General features: G+C 37.0%; 1 protein-coding gene and 1 long non-coding RNA gene across 2 annotated transcripts; both read right to left on the bottom strand.

Annotated features, from left to right (window-relative positions):
- Nucleotides 1–1,134: 1,134 nt before the first annotated feature.
- On the bottom strand, nucleotides 1,135–4,599 carry LOC131314937 (DNA-directed RNA polymerase subunit 10-like protein). Its single transcript, XM_058343895.1, has 4 exons — nucleotides 4,495–4,599; nucleotides 4,274–4,332; nucleotides 2,960–3,054; nucleotides 1,135–1,356 (listed from the first exon to the last, which is right to left on the bottom strand). Exons 1-4 carry the CDS (start codon nucleotides 4,528–4,530, stop codon nucleotides 1,331–1,333), a joined length of 216 nt encoding a protein of 71 aa, XP_058199878.1. The 5' UTR covers nucleotides 4,531–4,599; the 3' UTR covers nucleotides 1,135–1,330.
- Nucleotides 4,600–14,646: 10,047 nt separating this feature from the next.
- Nucleotides 14,647–18,013, bottom strand: LOC131314936 (uncharacterized). The gene is made up of 3 exons (XR_009196539.1): nucleotides 17,767–18,013; nucleotides 17,213–17,296; nucleotides 14,647–15,145 (listed from the first exon to the last, which is right to left on the bottom strand). It is a non-coding gene; the product is annotated as an uncharacterized LOC131314936 (long non-coding RNA).
- Between the last annotated feature and the right edge of the window lie 2,601 nt (nucleotides 18,014–20,614).

The raw sequence follows: 20,614 nt of genomic DNA, 5'->3' as shown, positions 1-20,614 counted from the left end.
GTTGGGTTTTTTAAGCATGAGCATCCATGTCACAGGAAGCATTACCTTATTGGCATTTTGAAGAAAGAGGACAAGCAGAATCCGGGCCAACCCCCTGGCGGAAGTGAGGCAGGTCGTGGGGCGGGGAGCAGTAGCGGCAGTCATAAGGGGAAGGAAATAGCTGATGGAGATTGATCATGGTTTAGCTGAAGAAATAATGCAAAGTGAAAACCAGTAAACGAAGAGAATCGCAACAGCTCTCACGTAAATTCGGACGAGAGAGAAAGAGGAAAGACTGATTTAGTATTAGCTGTGTACCTGTGTGTAAAGCTTCGCACATATACTCTAAGATTGTGATTTGGTGTGTGTAGATGGTAAGTAAACAGCGTTTGTTCTTTTGAGTAACACAGATTCAAGTTAGTAAAGCAAGCATTTTCTCGCGTTTCTTTGTTCTTTTTTTTTGTTCTTTTCTGCAAGAATTTATGTGAAATGGTTGAGATTTGGTGTAAAAGAAGATGAAGCTTGGTTCAAAATCCTGTGACTAGCTCCATGTAGCTTTCAACACACATGGAAAATTCAACAGTGATGAGTTGATTGTGATAAGCAACTCAGAGGAGAAAAACATTACATATACTTGCATTACGAGATGATTAACAACTGGAGGGAGGGAAAGGACTAGGTTGGGGTGCAAGGAAAATTTGGAAATAGAGTTCCCTCCAAAACGGAAGCCCACTAGCGAATCCTGGAGAACCATAAACTCGATGAAATCTAGAGATATCCGGACAATCTTACGCGCACCTCGATGAATCCTTGAGAACAATAAACTCTACTAGCGGAAGCCCAAGCAAGAGCAAATTTGTTTACCTATTGTTTAAATCTGGCATCACTCTCTTTATTCTTTACTCTCTGGGATCCCTTATTTCAGCAGGGCAGTAAGGCCCTAGGCTGGAAATCACCAAAACGATTATGTATCCACAATAACGAGAAGGATATCCACAATAACGAGAAGGAGCGCTGCCGGGCCAATCACCCTGAGCTCATTTCAATAACCCTAGGGATTCGGCTTATGATCACGGGTCATATAGAAGCTCTACTTATTATGCGACACCAATCGGAAAGTTTGGCCAAAAAAATTTGCGCCCAATGGAAAAGATATTACGAAACATTCTTTTAAAATTGCACATTCCTTGCAAGGATGTCATATCAAACGATGATTGCTTCAGCATACAGCATACATGAATAGCATGACCCGACATTTAGTGTCCCAAGTCTCAAAACATACGACGACACGTAGCTCTCGAATGCGGAAAGATAAAAAAACTACTGAGTTCTTGCAACTCCATAAGCTTTCTTAAGTTCCTTCAGACTTCTCCAGAGCTGCAAAAAAAAATTTGTCATGTTAGTTCACAACTCTCAAACCCAACCAACCGCCACCCCTCGTAGCAAAAAAAAAAAGAGCAAAGCAACACCACAGAACCAACCTCACCATCATTATACTATTAAACACATATATGGTGGTTTACAATTGTTTACAATATATCACTTTAAGCAGATTATGGATCCTACTTTATTATAGTTGAAATTACATGGAGACCCCCTCATCTATACATTTTGGACATGGACACCCCCTAACTTTTAAAAACGCCCATAGACACCCTCTCATCTACTTGAAACTCAAAAATAATAAACTCTGTTAACAGAATGGCTGAAATGACTATTTTACCCTTGCTATAATAACACGCACCAAGAGTCCTCACACTTCGATCAGAAAATTGAACAAACCCACTCTCTCTCTCTCTCTCTCTCTCTCTCTCCCCGCTCCACCCCGCCATTTCTGGGCAATTCCAATCCAGGCTGTGCTCGAGTTCTGTCCGAGAATCACAGACCCAAATAATCTTATCAAAACCATTTTTTGATTGTTGAGACTTGTGCGGTTGCGAGACAAGATTTCAACACACCAAGACCCATCGACAACAGAGGTGGAGGTGTACAGATGTCGCAAGCACCGATCAATGGAGGTGTGCGGAACCCGATCTACGAATTGTCATCGTTGTCAACCCTCCTCATCAACGGCACCAATTGTTCCACCATGGATGCACCCGTCGTTTGCCGCTCCAATACGACAACTGCCACCGCCGCAGCCGGCTGCGTCCTCTCCAACACCTCCCCGTTGCAATCCCTGCTCCCATTCAGATACAGCTCCGCCGTCGTCGTGGCGGTTGCCATCACGGATAGGGAATCCAGGACGCAATTGCAATCCCTATCATTAGAATCGAGTGACTCCTCCGGGTTTAATCGGAGGGTGGAGATGGAACAGAGTGTGGGGCCTGGATAGGGGTACGAAAACAATGGCAATCTCCATTTGAAAGACATGGGAGCATAGCTGAAAATGGAAACCCTAGGAATTAGAAGCGAGGATGTTCAAAGCATGCGAATGTGAGAGTGAAACTAGGGTCTTATGGCTGTGAGGTCGCCAAGGCCCTTGGTGCTGCTGTTGGCAGCTTCCATGGCTGTCGGGGAGAGAGAGAGAGAGAGAGAGAGAGAGAGAGAGAGAGAGAGAGAGAGAGGTGGTTGGGGGAAGGAGGAGATGACAAATGAGGATAAGTGAAGGGTTGAGAGAGATATAGATCCGTTCAAGGGTATTTTTGTCTCAAAAATGCCAAAAATACTGGCATGTGCCGTTGAAACAAACGGTAATCCAACAGAAAGGGTTCACTTGGGTAACGGTAATACATGAGGGGGTGTCGATGGGCGTATTTAAAGGTTGGGGGTGTTTGTGTCCAAAACGTATAAATGAGGGGGTCTCCATGTAATTTCACCTTTTTTATACTTGTTTCAATCTTTGTGCACATATTCATATTAAGTTATTCCCCTTTGAAAACTTTCACCAGTGTTAAAAGAAACACAATCCAATGATCCATCGGATGCCAAAGGAAGAGAGAGAGAGAGAGAGAGAGAGAGAGAGAGAGAGAGAGAGTACTGTTGTAGTTCAGAAGCTTCTCAATGAGGTCAACATGTGTCATGAGCATTCTTCTACAGCAGTAGCGAACCAACCCCAATGCATCAAGGGCATCCCTGCATACCAATGAATTAGAAGTTGCAAAAATTTCTCTAACCACCATGAATATATTTCTGTTATTTCGTCCCTCTAAATGCCAGGTGAGATTTGAAGCAGGAGAACACAATACTAAAGTTTGGAAAGCCGTGGAAATCACTCTAAAGGATAAACACCTCGCAAAATAACCCACAAAACAAAACTGCTTACTTGCAAGAAATACCACATCAAGTGGACTTAAAAGATCAGACTTATTTGAAACTTCAACGTAAGTTATTACTTATACTCAAACTCTGAAAATCAACGAGGACCATGAAGTGCAGTGTATGCCCTATCAGTTTTCAAAACCTTCCAAGCACAAATCCAACACCCAGAAACCACCAATAATCAAGTCACGAAATGGCATCATCAGAAAACAACTTCCCATCCACAGAAAAAGCAAAAAGAAACACCAAAAAACACCTAGAAAGCAGAGCCATAAACTTGGGGCAGAATCTCCTTCAGAACTTGGAAAGTTTATTCCTTTCAAAAACACACCAGTACTTTCATATCAATGGAAGTGAACACGACAATGAAGCTGCCTAGTTACATTTCTCAATTCACAATTTGTCCAAATAAAAACACGTTTTGAAATTAAATAAAAAAATCCCACCTCAAACTGAATGGGACAAAACTGTCGCTAAAAAACTCAAACTAAACAACCACAAGACTCCAAGTTCTTGCCTTCTGTGGCTTCTCTCCGCAACCACTACTCCTCCCTCACCTATGTCTCATGTTCTATCATTTCTTTCTTTGTGCTATAACGCTGATATTACATACACAAAGAGACATACCTTAAGACTTTTGCAAGTATGTCATAAACAGAGGAATCAATCAACCCAAATTGCACTAAAGATGCACTACCATACTCAACTAGGGTAACTGGGTCCAGCTTGGCAGGAAAAAGAACTCAACTTACACCTCAACAAAAACAGCAACCGTGATGCTAGAAACACCTCAAAGCTATTGCGAAATCAAGAAAGAAACTTCGGCATGTTTACCATGGCTCATACTCCTAGAGGTACACATAAAGGGGCTATCAATCAACAGGCTTGGCATGCATTCAGATTATAATCTTACTATGTTCCTTTTGCATATGCTAGATTATTATTATATCCATCAAGCAGAAAACACACAGTCTATAAACATCCATGGATATACATCAAACAGAAATATACAGCACATAGTGTTCGTACTCACCCTTCAGAGTAATCAGACTGGAGAAGATCGAGATACAAGTCCCATTTGTTTCCAATGACCTGAAAAATACACACATTGAAGTTCAAAAACAAAATCAACACACAGATATCCAGCTTAACCCTAGTAAGCAAAAACAGCTTCGAATCGACGGTTTCGAGAATCAAAGAACATCAACAAGAGTATTGAGGGATTCGTAAAACTGAAGTTGTAATCGAGCTTACTTTCCCGCAAGTGAAGCACCGGACCGGAATAATCATCTTCGACTCTTGCCCTAGTTTCCGTCCCCTCCAAAACTCTGCACGCGCGTTATAAGTAGCGGAATATACATATATATATATATATACCCTAACTGACATGGGCTTTTATTTAAAATGGGCCGTAATTAGGAGATCAAAATTGTTGGGCCGGGCCGAATATCGGCATAAGAAGTAGATTGGACTGGACGTTGAAACTGGTATTTTAGGACCAGTTTGTCATACACGAGAAATTCTTGGTTGCATATTGGGTACCATGCACGTGCATATCCGGCATCTGTGCCATCAAAAAATGCAACCGACTGTTCAGATTAAAAGTACTGAGCGAATTTAGAAAAGAAGAAAAAGAAAAGGGAAAATGACGGCCAAAGACTTGTTTTGATAATTAATACCCGCCAATGACATGCTGAGAACATTTGTTAATGCTGAAAATGTCATTGGCGGGTATTAATTATCAGAAAACGTCCTGAGCCGTCATTTTCCCAAAAGAAGAGGAAAAATGTGTTTCAATCTGGACCGTTTGTTACATTTTTGGACGGCCCAGATGTGCGCATCGGGTACCAAGTTACCTGTATCTTCTTCTTTTTTAATCTGAGCCGTATCCTATTTGCACCCAAGAATTTTTCATATGACTGTCTTGGTTGCGGCTAAACAGCAGAAGCTTACCAACGAGGGTTGGTTCAGGGGTGGAAACTCGAACTTGGTTAGACAAGACCCAAGTTCGAGTCTCCATAGCCCCAATAACACTACTTACACGTTGTGGAATTAATTTTGGTTCCGACATAATTGCGGTGGGGTTAATACAGGTGTGGCCTGACGATCAAATATTCATTGCAGGCAGAGGTGACAGAGTGTCATATTAATTTGTTGATCGTGCACTTCCGTTTTGTTCACCATAAAAAAACAGGCTAAACAGCCGAAGCTTATAGCATTCATTTTTATGACTAAACCTGTGTCAGTTTGTTTGGCTTAACTTGTATCCTCGGCGTGTAAGCAAAAACAACATTAAAGAAATGAAAAGGGTTAATTTGTTAACTGATTTGCCTTCAGCTAATTCTCAACAATTAAAATTTTGTATGTTTCGATGCCTTGTACTTTTTATTCTTTTAATTTCTGGTTAATAAAATTTCCTTCATTGTTCAAAAAAAAAAAAAGAAGTTCTCAACTATTAACTTGTAATTATAAGCGGCCAGGCCAGAGACAAAAGAGCAAAGCGAAGCTTAATTCAAAATTATCAGATTCTAGCTTCAAGTGTATTCACACAGTATTTTCATGGAATATATAGGAGCTAGGATGATATTTTTCAATAAATGCTTATTACCTTATCAATCCAAAGTTTAAAAAAAAAAATCAAGGTTTAATTAAAGGAAACTACTTTAAAAAAGTGATTATGTTAGTTTTAATTCCTCTTTAGTAATATAATCCTTATGCTCGCTCGCACATCTGCTACAAAATTGATCTTCCGTTTAGTTTATATGCAATATTCCAAAGTACCAAAACCAAAAATAGAAAGAGTTTTAATTATGTAAAACCACACTTGTGAAAAAGCTAACGGGCGCTAGTGTTCACATCCACGGTTTGTATCCAAGTTCTTGGTAGCAAACAAGGATGACTGCCGTGAATCAAGGGTCATATGCAAAATGACTTGTTCTCCTTTTTCTATCTTTGACAGAATGTGTGATTGAGCCATCAACTTTTGTCGATTCGTTCAACGATGTGGTTAATTACGTCTCTGTATCGTACCATATCAAGTGGCAACCTTGCAAATATGATTTATATATTTTGAAAAATTAATCACCATATCATGTCTTTTGATCATCAGAAACTTCTCACTGATCAAGAATTCCCAACGGTACTTGTACATAGACCTAAGCCTAGCAAAGCAACCAAACACCGGCAAATGCGTAAAGGAAAACTATGACCAACATTAATACAGGAGCCATTTCGCTCATCACACCTATGGAAAAAGTAGACCGAGAACAAGTTCGGCAATAATGCAAGTGAACGATGAAGCTCATGAGCCTCCACCCTCCAGGGGAGGAGATGGTTCAGATCTAATTAAACGAAGGACTACAAGTAACGGACTGAAACGTACATTGACCCCGTTTGTTTTGGAATTTTGAATTTGAATTTGAATTTTTAGGTAATGAGTGTAGAAAAAATAAAAGTAATGATTGAAAATAGCGGTAATAATTTGAGAGAGATAGAGAAAAAAATAAGAATAATAATTGAAGAAAAATAAAATAATGATTAGAATCTAAAATTCAAAACCTTTAACCGAACAATATCAAAATGAAAACTTCCACACTACCATGCACGGTCCAGCCCAACGCGGAGAGCCCCACCTCCGGCCACGAAAGCCGACAATCTCGAACTGCATGCTGCCACGAAAAGTCGGCTCAGGATTAGATCCACTCGTACTATGCAAATTAAACCACGAACCAGCAGAAGGAAGAAGGGATTTTTACCACTAGATACACTTTTTAAAAAATTCATTTATGAATGATGGGAGTGCCACCCTAAGGTTTTAGGGTACCCTAGGGGCGGAGTCAGAAATTTTGATTAGTGAGGTCAAAAATTAGATTCATATGTATTTAAAACAAGTTGAGGCAATTTAGAGATTTTTGTGGGGTCAAAATAACTAAATTATACCTATTCCTATGAAAATTTGGGGTCAAATTAGTAAAAATAGGGTAAAAATTATACCTATCCTTACGAAAATTTGGTAGCTAGTGGGGTCGGCCGCCCTCCCTTTTACCCATGTGCCTCCGCCCCTGGTTTAGGCACTTTCATGGGCCACCCTTGAGTTTAGGCACTTTTATAGGATTTTAATATTTCATTAATTGGAGGTGACCTGGTGGGAATTACTTTTTAGTTTATGTATAATTCAATAGTACTTGGACCCAAATTATTGTCTCAGTTTTTTAAGGTAATTTTTTTTTTCTAATTTCCTACTATATTCACACTAATCGATCTAAATGGTAAAAATTACGACAAAAAGCAAAAAGAAGTTTCAAGCAGCTATGTTTAGTGTCATCTTTTAATGTAAACTTTTTTAATTTGTGGTTCGTGTTTTATACTTTTCTAATTCATCTCGTCGAAACAAATAATTGATCCCAAAAAAAAAAAAACCAAAGAAATCACTATAAACAAATGATACCGACTGTCTTTTAAGACATACTGTATTAATTTAGGCTAATTAAAATCACCGCGCGTTAACGTTACACTCTATTTACATAAGTCCATGCAAACTCTCTAACCCAACGTACCCATGCATGCATACTTTTCGTTAACAAGTGGAGTAACAAAGCCCACATGCACCTTATAGAGTCATTAATATACGAGTGTGTTAGTTTCTTAACTCGTAGATAGTCAAGTATATTCATGGTGATGTGCCTAGCTCCTTGTGTGAGTGCCAGCCCGTTCTATATTACATCACTCATGTACAAGTAATTTTTTCTATTAAGAAGTGACAGCTGTTAGCTACTCAGGTATAATAATATTATGAAAAGGGACACTACTAAAAATGACGAGTGGACATGAGTTAACTGAGAAATACTTGCATGATCTTGAGGTGGATATATATATATATATATATATATATATATATATATATATATATATATATATATATATATATATATATATTACGGCCTTATTGTAAGAGACTTTCCTTTTCTAATCGAATTGCGATGATTCGAGTCGCTCAATGTGTTCAGAATGTGATTTTAACGGTACCCTTTTATGAAATCACCCAAAAAAATAACCGAGAAAAGCTTGATCCAAACAGTTTTGCATAAAATGCATTTATAGTGTTTTTATGAAAAATTGCCCGGATCAAGCTCTTTCTGGTCATTTTTTTGGGCGATTTCTTGCGTGTACCCTTAAAATCACATTCTGAACACATTGAGTGGCTCGGATCGTCGCAATTCGATCGAAAAAGAGGAGTCCCTTACGGTAAGGCCGTAAGGAATTTCTCATAGGATCCTGACTGTGTGTATATACAGAAAGTCTATGGGTACAGAAAAATTGGTATAGATTTTGTACATAATTTTTTTGTGGGGCCACTATGGGTCCCATACAATTGATCCGAATCGTTTATTAAATGTAAAATATTTTTTCAAGGGTTCCTGTAAAAAATCAGCTCAATCCAATACCAATAGGTGCTTGATCTAATTATCTAACTTTTCATTACCCGAAAATTTGAATGAAAATTTAGATGATTGGATCGAACACGTATAGGTATTAGATTGAGCTAATTTTCTACGGGGACGCTTTAAAAAATATTTTACATTTAATGAACAGCTCAGATCATTTGTGTGGGACCCGTGGTGGGCCCCACCATAAAATCTGTGCACAATCTGTGCATAGATTTCTGTACCAATATTAGGGCTCGTGTATATATATATATAGGAATTGAATTGATGAAATTGCGAGAGTACATTCAAGAATTGGTTAGATAGCTAGCTAGCTGCAATCTAGCTAGGTTTTGAAGTGTTAAAGCGAGAGAGTACTGTGTTAATTTCTATTTCCAAGACTCTGAAATCCAAGTTTGTCAGTACCCTTCATAAACCTTGTTAAAGCTGACTACGGGGGTGTTCCAACTTCAAAAAAAGAAGGTTTTGAAAAAAAGAAAGTAATTTCAAGCTCAAAAATTATATATTTATGCAAATAATTTTTCTACTAATATGAATCTTGTTTGATAGATTTCATTGAAATTTTTTATACGGTGCAAAAAAAATCAAAAAATTATTTTTCGTTTTTATTATATTTGAGTTTGAAAATTGAAGAAAAAAAACTTTTTCAAAAAGAAGGCTAGTTGGAACACCACCTACATCAGTTTCCTAGCACCCCTCAATTATATTAGTCCATGATACGTACTCTCTTCGAAAGCCTACACTATTATTTTCTTTTTTATCGATCAGCACCTACACTTTATTTTCGTTTATCGTTTTATGCATGGTATTACTACTATTCCCGTTTCATCTACGGTTAATGTCAATAGAAAGTAGTCCTAGCTAGTACTAATCTACTATTGTACGTTTGCATGAGTGGAAATTTATTCCGCTTTCTCAATTAAATAAATCCTTAAAAAATAAGGATCTATTTTTAAGTTTAAAAATAATGAACTTACAAAAATAATTCTTTAATTTTTTTATAAGGTTTGATAGATCGATCTCATCGAAATTTATTAAATAATATTCATATTGCATATTTTTTTATTTCAGTAAGCCTACTATTTTTAAGTTTGAAAATTACAAATAAGTATTTATTTTTTAAGGACTAAAATCGGGGTACATAGCCAACATTTTAAATTTGTGGGTCAATTATTTTTTTAGTCGGGATCATATTCATTTTTCCAAATTGGTGTGTCGTCCTACTATATATGTAAACTATAAAACTAATATTGATGCAAAACAAGTTTAGTGGGTGAATTTTTTAGAGGAATCAAAACATGACTTCTCTCTGTGAAATAGTCAAATAACTATCAGTTTTTGTTTGTTATTCCATTCCCAGTAAAAATTCTTTTTTCGAAAATCTTTCTGATCGAAGTAAAATCAAAGGATACATGCAGAGGTATAAACAAAAATGCTAGGTACACTATATATTTAGGCTCCGTTCCAGAACGGGTTTTAAGTCTTTATTTTTTAAGAAGATAATTTCAAATTCAAAAATTATAGGCTTATTGAAATCTAAAAATATGCAATATGGATCTTATTTGATAGATCTCATTGAAATCTTTAATACGATGCAAAAAAAAATTGAAAAATTATTTTTCATTTACATTATTTTTAAATTTGAAAATGTGAAATAAGTATTTATTTTTTAAGAAGGTGTTCTGGAACGGAGCCTTACACTACATCTTATGTGGGGTCCACTCCGGATCCCACAAAAATACAAAAAAAAACCCATAAATTTTAAAACATTTTTTTTAGGGGGCCTTGTAAAAATTCGGCTCAATTCGATATTGGTAAGTATGTTTTCTCAACATTTTTTTTACTTGTATGCCTTTTAGTTTTTTATGCCCTAATAGTAGGTAGACAACTAAATTTGGGGTTGGGCAGTCCAAATATCTAAGCCGGCATCGGTGCCAGGGCCAGATAAACGACACCAATTCAAGCATCCACACAATTCGTGAGGTAGGGTTGTAAACGAGCCAAGCTTTGTCGAGCTTTTATGAGCGGAGCCCTTAACGAGCCGAGCTTAGTCATTTACTAAACATACCTCTTTAATCGAGTTGATCCTCCCCTAAACAAGCCAAAAATTCAAACTTGAGTTCGGTTTGTTTACTAAACGAGTCAAGTCGAGTCAAGCGTTAACGAGCCGAGCTGACCCAAACTCGCGAGCTGCTCGGCTTATTTACCGCCCTAATTATGAGGTTTCGAACATAGATCGGAACATGAGATGGCACAGTCTTATTTAGTTGATTGGAATGAAATATACGAACTAAAACGTACACAATAGTTAATATATACTATATATGATTGAAACTACAAATATATAACAAAACCATACACTATATCCGAATACAAAACCAAAAAACGAAGTTTATTTAAGACCATTTATAACATATGCCTATATTTAAAACCTTAACCTGGCAACTTATTTCTACATAACTCTATACTCTATAGATATATCTTTAGACTTAGCCGTCACCATCATCATTTCCCCCCTTGGGAGTGCCACTGCCACCATTGTAGTTGTTGAAATCCTGCCTCGGGATGTTATGGTGGTTGTTCTCACTGCTCCCGGGGTACTCGAATTTCCCTTCCTCATCCCCGGCGAGCTGCCGCTTCTCTTGCCCTTTCCCATCAATCATCAAAATGTGCCTGTTTGTGGCTAAGCAAGAGATCACCATCATCATGATCAGAAGAGCAAGAGCTAGAAACCTCATTCTCAAGCTCGTTACTTTTGCACTGTAATCGAAATAATGGAAGGAAAAAACAGAGTTTTACGTAAGATCGATCAGTTTGCCAATTAATCAATCACATTTCGAATTAAGAGAACGTAGTGTGTGTTTATCACTTACCAAAATGCAGAGCAAATTTCTATATATATAAGGGGAAGAACAATGATGTGTGTGGGGAGAAAGGAGGATTTTAGCTGTTTATATAGAGGAGAGAAATTAAACAAGGGATTTTGCAAATCTAAAGTCAATGTTAGTAATAGGAATTTGGTGATGGGGTGTCCACCAAATGAGGCAAGATTAAGTGGGATGCCCATATGACACCAATAAATGGTTTTAAAGCAAGTTAAAATGATGAAGTTCAAGGAAATTTTTTGAGATATGCAGAGACTTGCACTATAAATAGGGAATCAATCCACCTTAGCGAAGAGAGTATGCTTAAATTGAAAGTCCACTGAACACAGACAATATATTATTCAATTATTCAATGGTACTTCTGAGCCACTGATACATGGTTTGTCATAATTATACATTTGTGTGGAATCCAGCACTGAATGCACATAAATGAACGATACGAGTGATTTCCTTCCACAACCACGAAATAGTTACTCCAAACAAAATGGATTTTTTTATTTTTTTAATTTTTTGGCTAAGCCAAACACAATGGATTGCCTGTATCATTAATTAATTCCCATTGATAGCAAAAACAAGGGTAATTCTCCCAGAAGTTTCTTGAAAACTTATCTCTGTGAAGTGGGGTGATTGATGATTGTATATATAGTAATAATTAAGTAAATGGTATGAGGTTTAATGATTACTTAGTTGGTGAATCATCTGTATTTCAGCTCTATGATCAGCATGAAAATTATTAGAATTCTACTGGTCTTTGCTTTGGTCGATGATGCAATAAATTTCTTGATCTTTTGTTCTTGATCTTGTGGAAAACACTTGGTGGAAATACAACCAAACAAATTAATGTTTCTTTCTTGGTTCTTGAACAAACAGATTAATTAATGTGAAGCTTCAAAGCAAAAGCAGGTCACCAAGGACGGACGCAGGGGCGGATCGGTGGCCCAGACGGTCGCTCTACCCACGATTTACATTTTTAATAGAATTTTAGTAGAATTGGTTTTCAATAAATTGTAAAATTTTATAAGTTCAACCGCCCAACATTGTTTTGAACAATCCAAGACTAACCCAATCAAGAGTTTTTTCACACAAAAAAAAAAAAATTACTCATAGCAATATTTGAATTTTGCGTTTTAAAATGGATAGGGATGTACAAGTTTGTATGCAATTACAGTTATGAAGGACCATATTTAGTTCTAATTGAAAACGTTGATAAAGAAAATATACTCCATATGATAGTATTTTTATAATATTTTTGCAATTCCCGATAAGAAAAATATTTTTACAATTTGTATTGGCAAAACTAATGTCGCCTTTCATACGTTATAATTCTTTTTAATGTTCGCGCCAACCCAATTTTAAAATTTTGTGTCCGTGCTGTATCCGTCAGCCAATTTTTTTTCTGATGATCATTTTTTTTTTGACTGAACCCGATCATCCCAATATTATTAACAAACCCAACCAAAATAAACATAGTACAATAAGAAAGGACACTACCGGTCTCAAAATACAGAAACTAACAAAATAAAATAAAAACAACAAAACCAAAAAAGAAAAGCCACCTAGAACCATGACGCCGGAGCCGGACCCATCGAACAAACTCGTGACGAGGGGTTGGAGAGGTCAAAGTTGAGGGGTCAAGTATGAACACAGAGCAGACCCTCCTGGTGACCAGTCGCACCAACTTGAACTTGTCCCGCCGCAAACTGAAGGCAGAAGCCGCCGCAGACGCCGTCTTCATTGCCGGTGAACTGGTTCTAAGAAACTAGATACATGATCATTGAATGCCCATCATCGTGCCCCATTCACGCTAATGATTAATTTATGCACCACAATTTTTTGGTTTTCTTTATTCATTTTTTGTTTGTTTGTTAGTTTTACGCCAAACTTATATGTGATATGGGTGAGTAAGAATGAGAGGAACCGAAAAAGTAAAAAATTATGACTTTTACACAAGTATTTTGGGAAATATCCAAGAAAATGTCTAAAAACTGACTTTTCAAGCTTTTATTTGGATATTTCCCAAAATACTTGTGTAAAAGTCATAATTTTTTACTTTTTCGGTTCCTCTCATCCTTACTCACCCATATCACATAAAAAATTGCCGCAAAACTAACAAATGCAAAAAACAAAAAAAAACAAAAATTGAATAAAAACAAAACAAAAAAATTACTATTCTGCATAAGTTAATCGATCACTAGCGTAAACATTCAAATCTCATTTGTCTAATCATCACCAGAACATTAATTTTCAACCTAACCTTTCTAGACAACCATTTATCTTGGTATCTTCCCTGAATTCCTTGGTTTTTTTGAGTTCCTACGTATGCAGTAAATTTTTTTTTTGGTAGTAAAGTGTGTATGGGCAAACTTACGCATACCTTGATTATTTTTCTACCCGGTCTAGTTAAAGACAAATCATCCAAGCTGAAAGTATGGGATTCACCAGAATTTCTCTTTTGTGCCTTGGCCCCAAGAGTTTTCAAGTTTCAAACTGAAGAAGATGTCTGGATTTATAGTTCATCACAGTTGTCACTTGAGGTAGCCTTTGGAATTTTTTTGTTAGTGAGATTTGATCATTGGTCTTGTGCATGGCCCCACTTTGTTCACTTGTAATTTTTGAGAATTTTTTTTAACTCCTTGCACAGTTTTCAATAAGTTTTTCTATCTATCTCTCTCTTTTCATTAACATCAAAAAAAATTCTCAGAACTTGAAACCAAACAAAGTTGCCTACCAACTTGGCTATCACCTCACTTGCAAAAATGAAAAATGAAAAATGGTGCAATTGCAAAAAGACTATTTCATCCCAAGAAGAAGAACCGGAGATGAGCACGAATTCGTGGAGCTTCTGGTCATTGGATGTACCGAATACTGGGGAGCTTCTAGAATGATGCTCTAATGATGCTAATGCTTATGGGCATGCATGGGCCATTACTCGCAGAATATATACTTGGAAGATTAATTTTGGTTCTAATCGTCGGTACGTATTCAGTTGGTCAGTACACAGAACCCTAAGATTAGAAATGAAGTTCTGTATCATCATAATCACATCACTAATTTTTTTTTTTTTTTTTGTACTTTGGAATATTATATAACTAGGCGAAGGACGAAAAACGTAACAGAGTATCAGACATGTTTAAAGTGTTACAGTCCAAAACAAAAGCCACGGGCAATACCCTAGTCTATTATCTGCCTTAAGTTAAGACGCTCCCTAATCCAAAATTCCCTCATTGAAAGTGGCTGATCCGTTAACACCACCAGGTCTTCTTGTTGTTCGGCTCCAACTCTTGCTATGTGATTGGCACATTGATTTGCCTGCCGAAATATGTGATGCAAAGTAGACTTTGTTCTGTTTAGAATAGCATGAGCATCCTTGATCATCTCTCTCTGAGTCTCTGTGAATGGTTGTTTGCATTGCCTTCGTTAAGTAGATTCAAGGCCACTTGCGAGTCAGATTAGTCACAATTACTGTCAATATCCCTTTCTCCAGGATTATAGTCAGACCTCTATAGAGTTCCCAAATTTCCGCTTCCAGGCTGGACTCGCATGCGGCTTTTCCATAATATCCCAGAATCCTTTCTCCTCCATCTCTGAATAGTCCTACTTGTAGAAACTTTTTATCCATCTCAAAACTAATTTGCAATGAATGGAGAGGTCTCAGATGTTATTAAGTGATCATCCATTCCACTCCTAACCAACGTGGGACTTTATTTTCTTAACATCCCCCCTCACGTGCAGCCGCGTTTGAGGTCCGTCACGTGTGGCCACTTTTTGGGTCCTATCATCATGCAGCCTTTTTGTTGGTCTATCATCATAGGGTGTGGATTGTGATTTTTTTTTTATAAAATGTGGAGTGGAAAGGGCCCCGCTCTGATACCATGTAGAAACTTTATGTCCATCTCAAATTCAATTGGCAATGAATGGAGAAATCCCAGATGTTATATTAAGTGATCACTCATTCCACTTCTAAGCAATATGGGATTCATTTCCTTAACACTCTAAAGCCTGCATTTCTGTTGAGTTGGTGCCAACATCCATCAATGTTGAGCTTGATTCTACCTGCATTTGGAGGTACCCATTTAATTAGAATGGGTCTTGTGGTTCGTTGGTGAAGAGGAGATTTGAAAGCCTATGCTATCTCGTTGGCATAGGATATAGAACAGCTTTGGAACTGACTGCAACTACACTTCCAGCGTTGTCAAAGCTCTTTCTGTTTCTATCTTTCCATATTTGCCAAACGACTTGCATTATGTCCCCATAATTCTAAAGAGTTATTGCATCTTCTGAAAAGATGATCTAAATCTTCAGTGGCATTATTGCACCTTTATTTTTGTTCTATAATTCTAAAGATTTATTGCATCTTCTGAAAAGATGATCTAAATCTTCAGTGGCATTATTGCACCTTTATTTTTGTTCTTTTTTTTTTTCCTTTCTCGGCAAAAGAATAATTTATATAAAAACTTGAAGGGGTACATCGAGAAGATAGAAAATACAGAAAAGAGATGAGCAACAAGACTGCGCATCAAAAAGAGAACAACCATACAAACAGAGAACTTGCGGATCAAAAAACAAAAAATACAAACAGAGAACTTCGATCAAAGATTTGGGAGCTTTCCACCCCAGAGATTACAAAGTCATAATTTCACCCTCCGAAACCCATCTTAAAACATCTTAAAATCCTCCACCATGTACATTTGGATATCGAACTTAGCCTTCATCCACATAGCTATTTTTTGTTTTGATCAGATCCACCATTGTGTTCACTCTTGTTGTTGCATTGTGAGCCAAATGGACCAAGTTGTTGCAAAGAAATTGGCTTTCCAACGATTTTTTTCTAAATTTCCATATTTGCTAATGCTTATGGGCATGCATGGGCCATTACTGGCATAATATATACTTGGAAGATTAACTTTGGTTCTAATCGTCGGTACGTATCATCATAATCACATCACTACTTCTTCTTCCATTTTTTACCTCGGAATATTATATAACTAGGCGAAGGACGAAAAACGTAATAGAGTATCAGACATGTTTAAAGTGTGTTACAGTCCCAAACAAAAGCCACGGGCAACACCCTAGTCTATTATCTGCCTTAAGTTAAGGCGCTCCCTAATCCAAAATTCCCTCATTGAAAGTGGCTGATCTATTAACACCACCAGGTCTTGCTGTTGTTCGGCTCCAACTCTTGCTATGTGATCCGCACATTGATTTGCCTCCCAAAATATGTGATGCAAAGTAGACTTTGTTCTGTTCAGAATAGCATGAGCACCCTTGATCATCTCTCTCTGTGAATGGTTGTTTGCATTGCCTTCGTTAAGTAGATTCAAGGCCAGTTGCGAGCCAGATTCAGTCACAATTACTGTCAATATCCCTTTCACCAGGATTATAGTTGGACCTCTGCAGATTCTCCAAATTTTTGCTTCCAGGCTGGACTCACATGCGGCTTTTCCATAATATCCCAGAACAATAATTCTACAACGACACTCATTTTACCCATCCATTTTACGCACCCAAATATACACCCACACACACAAGTGTGTGGGCTCCACACACATTACACACTCTAGTGTGTGTGGAGCCCACACATTTGTATGTGTGAGTATATGTTTGGATGTGGTTCTAGAACTATTCATCTCAGAATCCATTCACCTCATTCATCTCTGAATAGTCCTCCAAAGCTTGCATTTCTGTTGAGTTGGTGCCAACATCCATAAATGTTGAGCTTGATTCTACCTACACATGGCGGTACCAATTTAATTAGAATGGGTCTTGTGGTTCGTTCGTGAAGAGGAGATTTGAAAACCTATGCTATCTCGTTGGTGATAGGCGCGTAATATCATAGATATGAGTGTCTAAGTATGGCAAATTAGCGCGTTAGAGGCGTATTTTATCTTATTTTCCACTTGGTGCGGTGCTTTGTGAAATTACGCTGAAGTTCAACCCAATCCTAGAGGGGGGGTGAATAGGACTAGTTTAAAAAACGATTACCCTTTTTAATAGAAGTTCTTTTTATTTTCTGAAAAAGATTTATGAAGAACTATAAACTAATCAGGTGCACAAAAAATAAACAGAGACAAGACACACGATATACGTGGAAAACCTTAGGGTCTGAATAACCTTAAGACAAAACCACGGCCTAATCTACTATTTTCTATTAATCAAAAAGAATTACAAGATGCGAAATAGAATAACCCAAAGCTTACCCGCAAGCGTTACCTATACTCGCCAGCTTGCGATGCTCCCCGAGCTTCTTTAAGATTCAACATAAGTCCATGAACCTCAAGTTTGATCTCAGGATTCAACTGGCTCCGAAAAGACTCCTCGTCGATTCGGCCAACAGCAGCAAGGCACCAACAGATCAGAAGATGAAATGGTGTATGATGTGTACCGTGATCTAGACAAACCCAAAACGTTAGGAAAAAGATGCAGGAACAAAAACTCTTGGTGGCTGCCAAACTAGTAATCTCAATTGCCGTGCAACCAATCCCTAGCAACCAGTCTATATAATAAAACAAAGCTGTGTTTGAATCCAATAGATAACCAACGCTCAAAATTTATCCTCTCATCCTAGATAAATCTTCACCCTTTATTCTACAAAATGACATTTTGGTAAATACTTCATTTTTTTATGACAAACATAGAGCAGGATCTCAGTGAGAAATTTGAAAAACACGTAAAATACTCCCTCTCTCTCTAACTTTCCCCTTCTCCCCCCTCTCTCACTTCCTCTCACGAACTCATCAGACAACCTCACAACACACACACACACAAACACACACACACACACACTCTCTCTCTCTCTCTGCGAATACAATCCGATTCCAGACCCTTCTCTCTCCCCGAATACGGCTTCCCCCTCGAAGCTCCGCCTTTGCCTCCTCCCATCACGCAGGTTAGCTATCGCCTCGCTCTCCCCGCGCTGGCCGGACGAATAGTTACAGGTTATCAAAGTAGCACGGCCATGACGGGATCGTGAAGAGGCAAATCGATATCAATAGGTAATTATTGATAATTTTTTTAAGGATTATCAATTGGTAATTATTGATTATTTTTTTTACCAGAAACGTTGATTCATGCCCTGTACGTTCCTAGAATGGGTATACTCCGAATCTCCGATTGTATTGTTTTCGTTAACTAATCTTTTGTTCCAGTACGTTGATTCATGCCCTGTTCACATGTTTAGTTGCAGTATAGAATAGGACCAATTTGCACATGCATTGTGTGTACCCAATTTGTAATCGGTATGTTAGTCTTCGGGCAAACCGGATGTTCCTTAGTTTAATGCATCCAAGGTGTATAAAAATGTCTCATACAAATAAAATTGAGACTGTATATTAAAATTGTTTTGTCATAGTTCATTAGCTTCAACTACTATGCCTTATGCAACGTTGGTTGGTTGAATTGCATAGTGTTCCTTGAGCTCCTTAATTTTCAAAGATATAATCGTATAGATACTATTAGCGTTATCTTGTTATCATTCGGCTCTTTAATCATAAATGACATGATCGAGTAAAGATATAATCGTAGGGATGCTATTAGCGTTATTTTTTTATTATTCCGCTCTTCAATCTTAAATGACATGATCGAGTTGGAACCACTTCGTTCTGTTTTCTAGGCTTTGTAGCAAACAACTGCAAAGTGAGACAGAGCAATCTCTTTTTTTTTTTTTTTGCTAGATTAAATGATGTTGCAAGCATATTTTTTCTTCTTTCCTTATTTTCAGAATCCTAAAATTCCTAGGAGTTGTATTACCGTGCTTGAAATAGTTGGCCATATATCATTCTACTTTAAAATACTTTAGGTGAAGCTGGGAAAAGAATATTTAATATGGTAAGAACTTTTACACAGCTAATATTGGAAAATACAATATTACCTAATCTTTTGTTTACCTTTTCAAATTTCTTAGCTTAAAGAGGGGAAAAAGAAACCTTCAATCCAACGGTTGAGAGTTGCTAAATAGTTGAGTAATGATTTTTTCAGTTTTGGTATTGATTATTTCAGTTTTGGTAATGATTTATTTTGAACGATTGAATGCTAAATGCATTTGTGGTAAGGATTGGCGTTGAAAGTCATGCTTGAATTTTTTGTGGCGTTGGATTTTTGGTAATGAATTTCTTCTTTGGTGATTTTCAAAATCTGAAAAAAATATATATATATTTGCTATTCTTCTTTACTCAACTCCCACTTTCCTCCTCCATCCCCCCCTCTCTCTAACCCTCAGTTACAATACAACCATACCATAAAAAATCACCAAACTCTCCTTCCGAAACAACAAGAATTGAGGTGAGTGACTCCATTGTTTTAATTGTATATATGGAAATTATTTTCTTTCGGTTTACACCCAACCATGATTTTCTCTCTATCTCCCTTTTTGTTTAATCTGGTTTTTTTTTTTTAGAATTGAGTAAATTGATTTGGGGTCCTTCTATGTTACCCATTTTCTTTTGGTTCAATTTTTGCTCCATTTGGGTTTCCTGTCAAACAATTTTTTTGTCTCACCTACCATCTATATTTTTTGTTAAGTTAGGGGTGGGTTTGAATCTTAATTTTCTGTTCTTTGTCAATTTTTTTTTTGGTTGCCTCTACCGTATTTTTCTTTTTATAGTACATGGTAAGTGTAATTAAAAATTTGAGAATGCATAAGAATTTTCTTTGAGTACTTATTTTTTCGGAAACCAAACATGAATCAAATATTTTTACCAGAAAAAGATTGGAATATTGAACTTTCAAAGCACGAGATATTTTAAATTCATGTTATTAGGCTTTTAAATGGTTGATTAGTGGTTAAATAAATTGGAATTGAGATGATGTTGCATTTTAATATATTGCATTTGAGAATGAGTCATGAGGGAATGCCACATGAAATTTTAACTTAGAAAGAAGAGGGGAAAGTACATTGCCATAAAAATCCCACGAAGATCATTAATAAATTTCCTACACAGCCAAACTTTTATTGATATAGGAAATAACATGAATTCGATTAGCATATAAACAAAAGCATTCTGTTAGCTATTAGGACTTTCATATAATTCTGCTCTTTGGACAAAATAG

Source organism: Rhododendron vialii, chromosome 13a (assembly GCF_030253575.1).
Source record: "Rhododendron vialii isolate Sample 1 chromosome 13a, ASM3025357v1".
NCBI classification, from domain to species: domain Eukaryota; kingdom Viridiplantae; phylum Streptophyta; class Magnoliopsida; order Ericales; family Ericaceae; genus Rhododendron; species Rhododendron vialii.
Note: the sequence above shows the minus strand (reverse complement) of the source record. Positions and strands in the feature narration are given on the sequence as shown.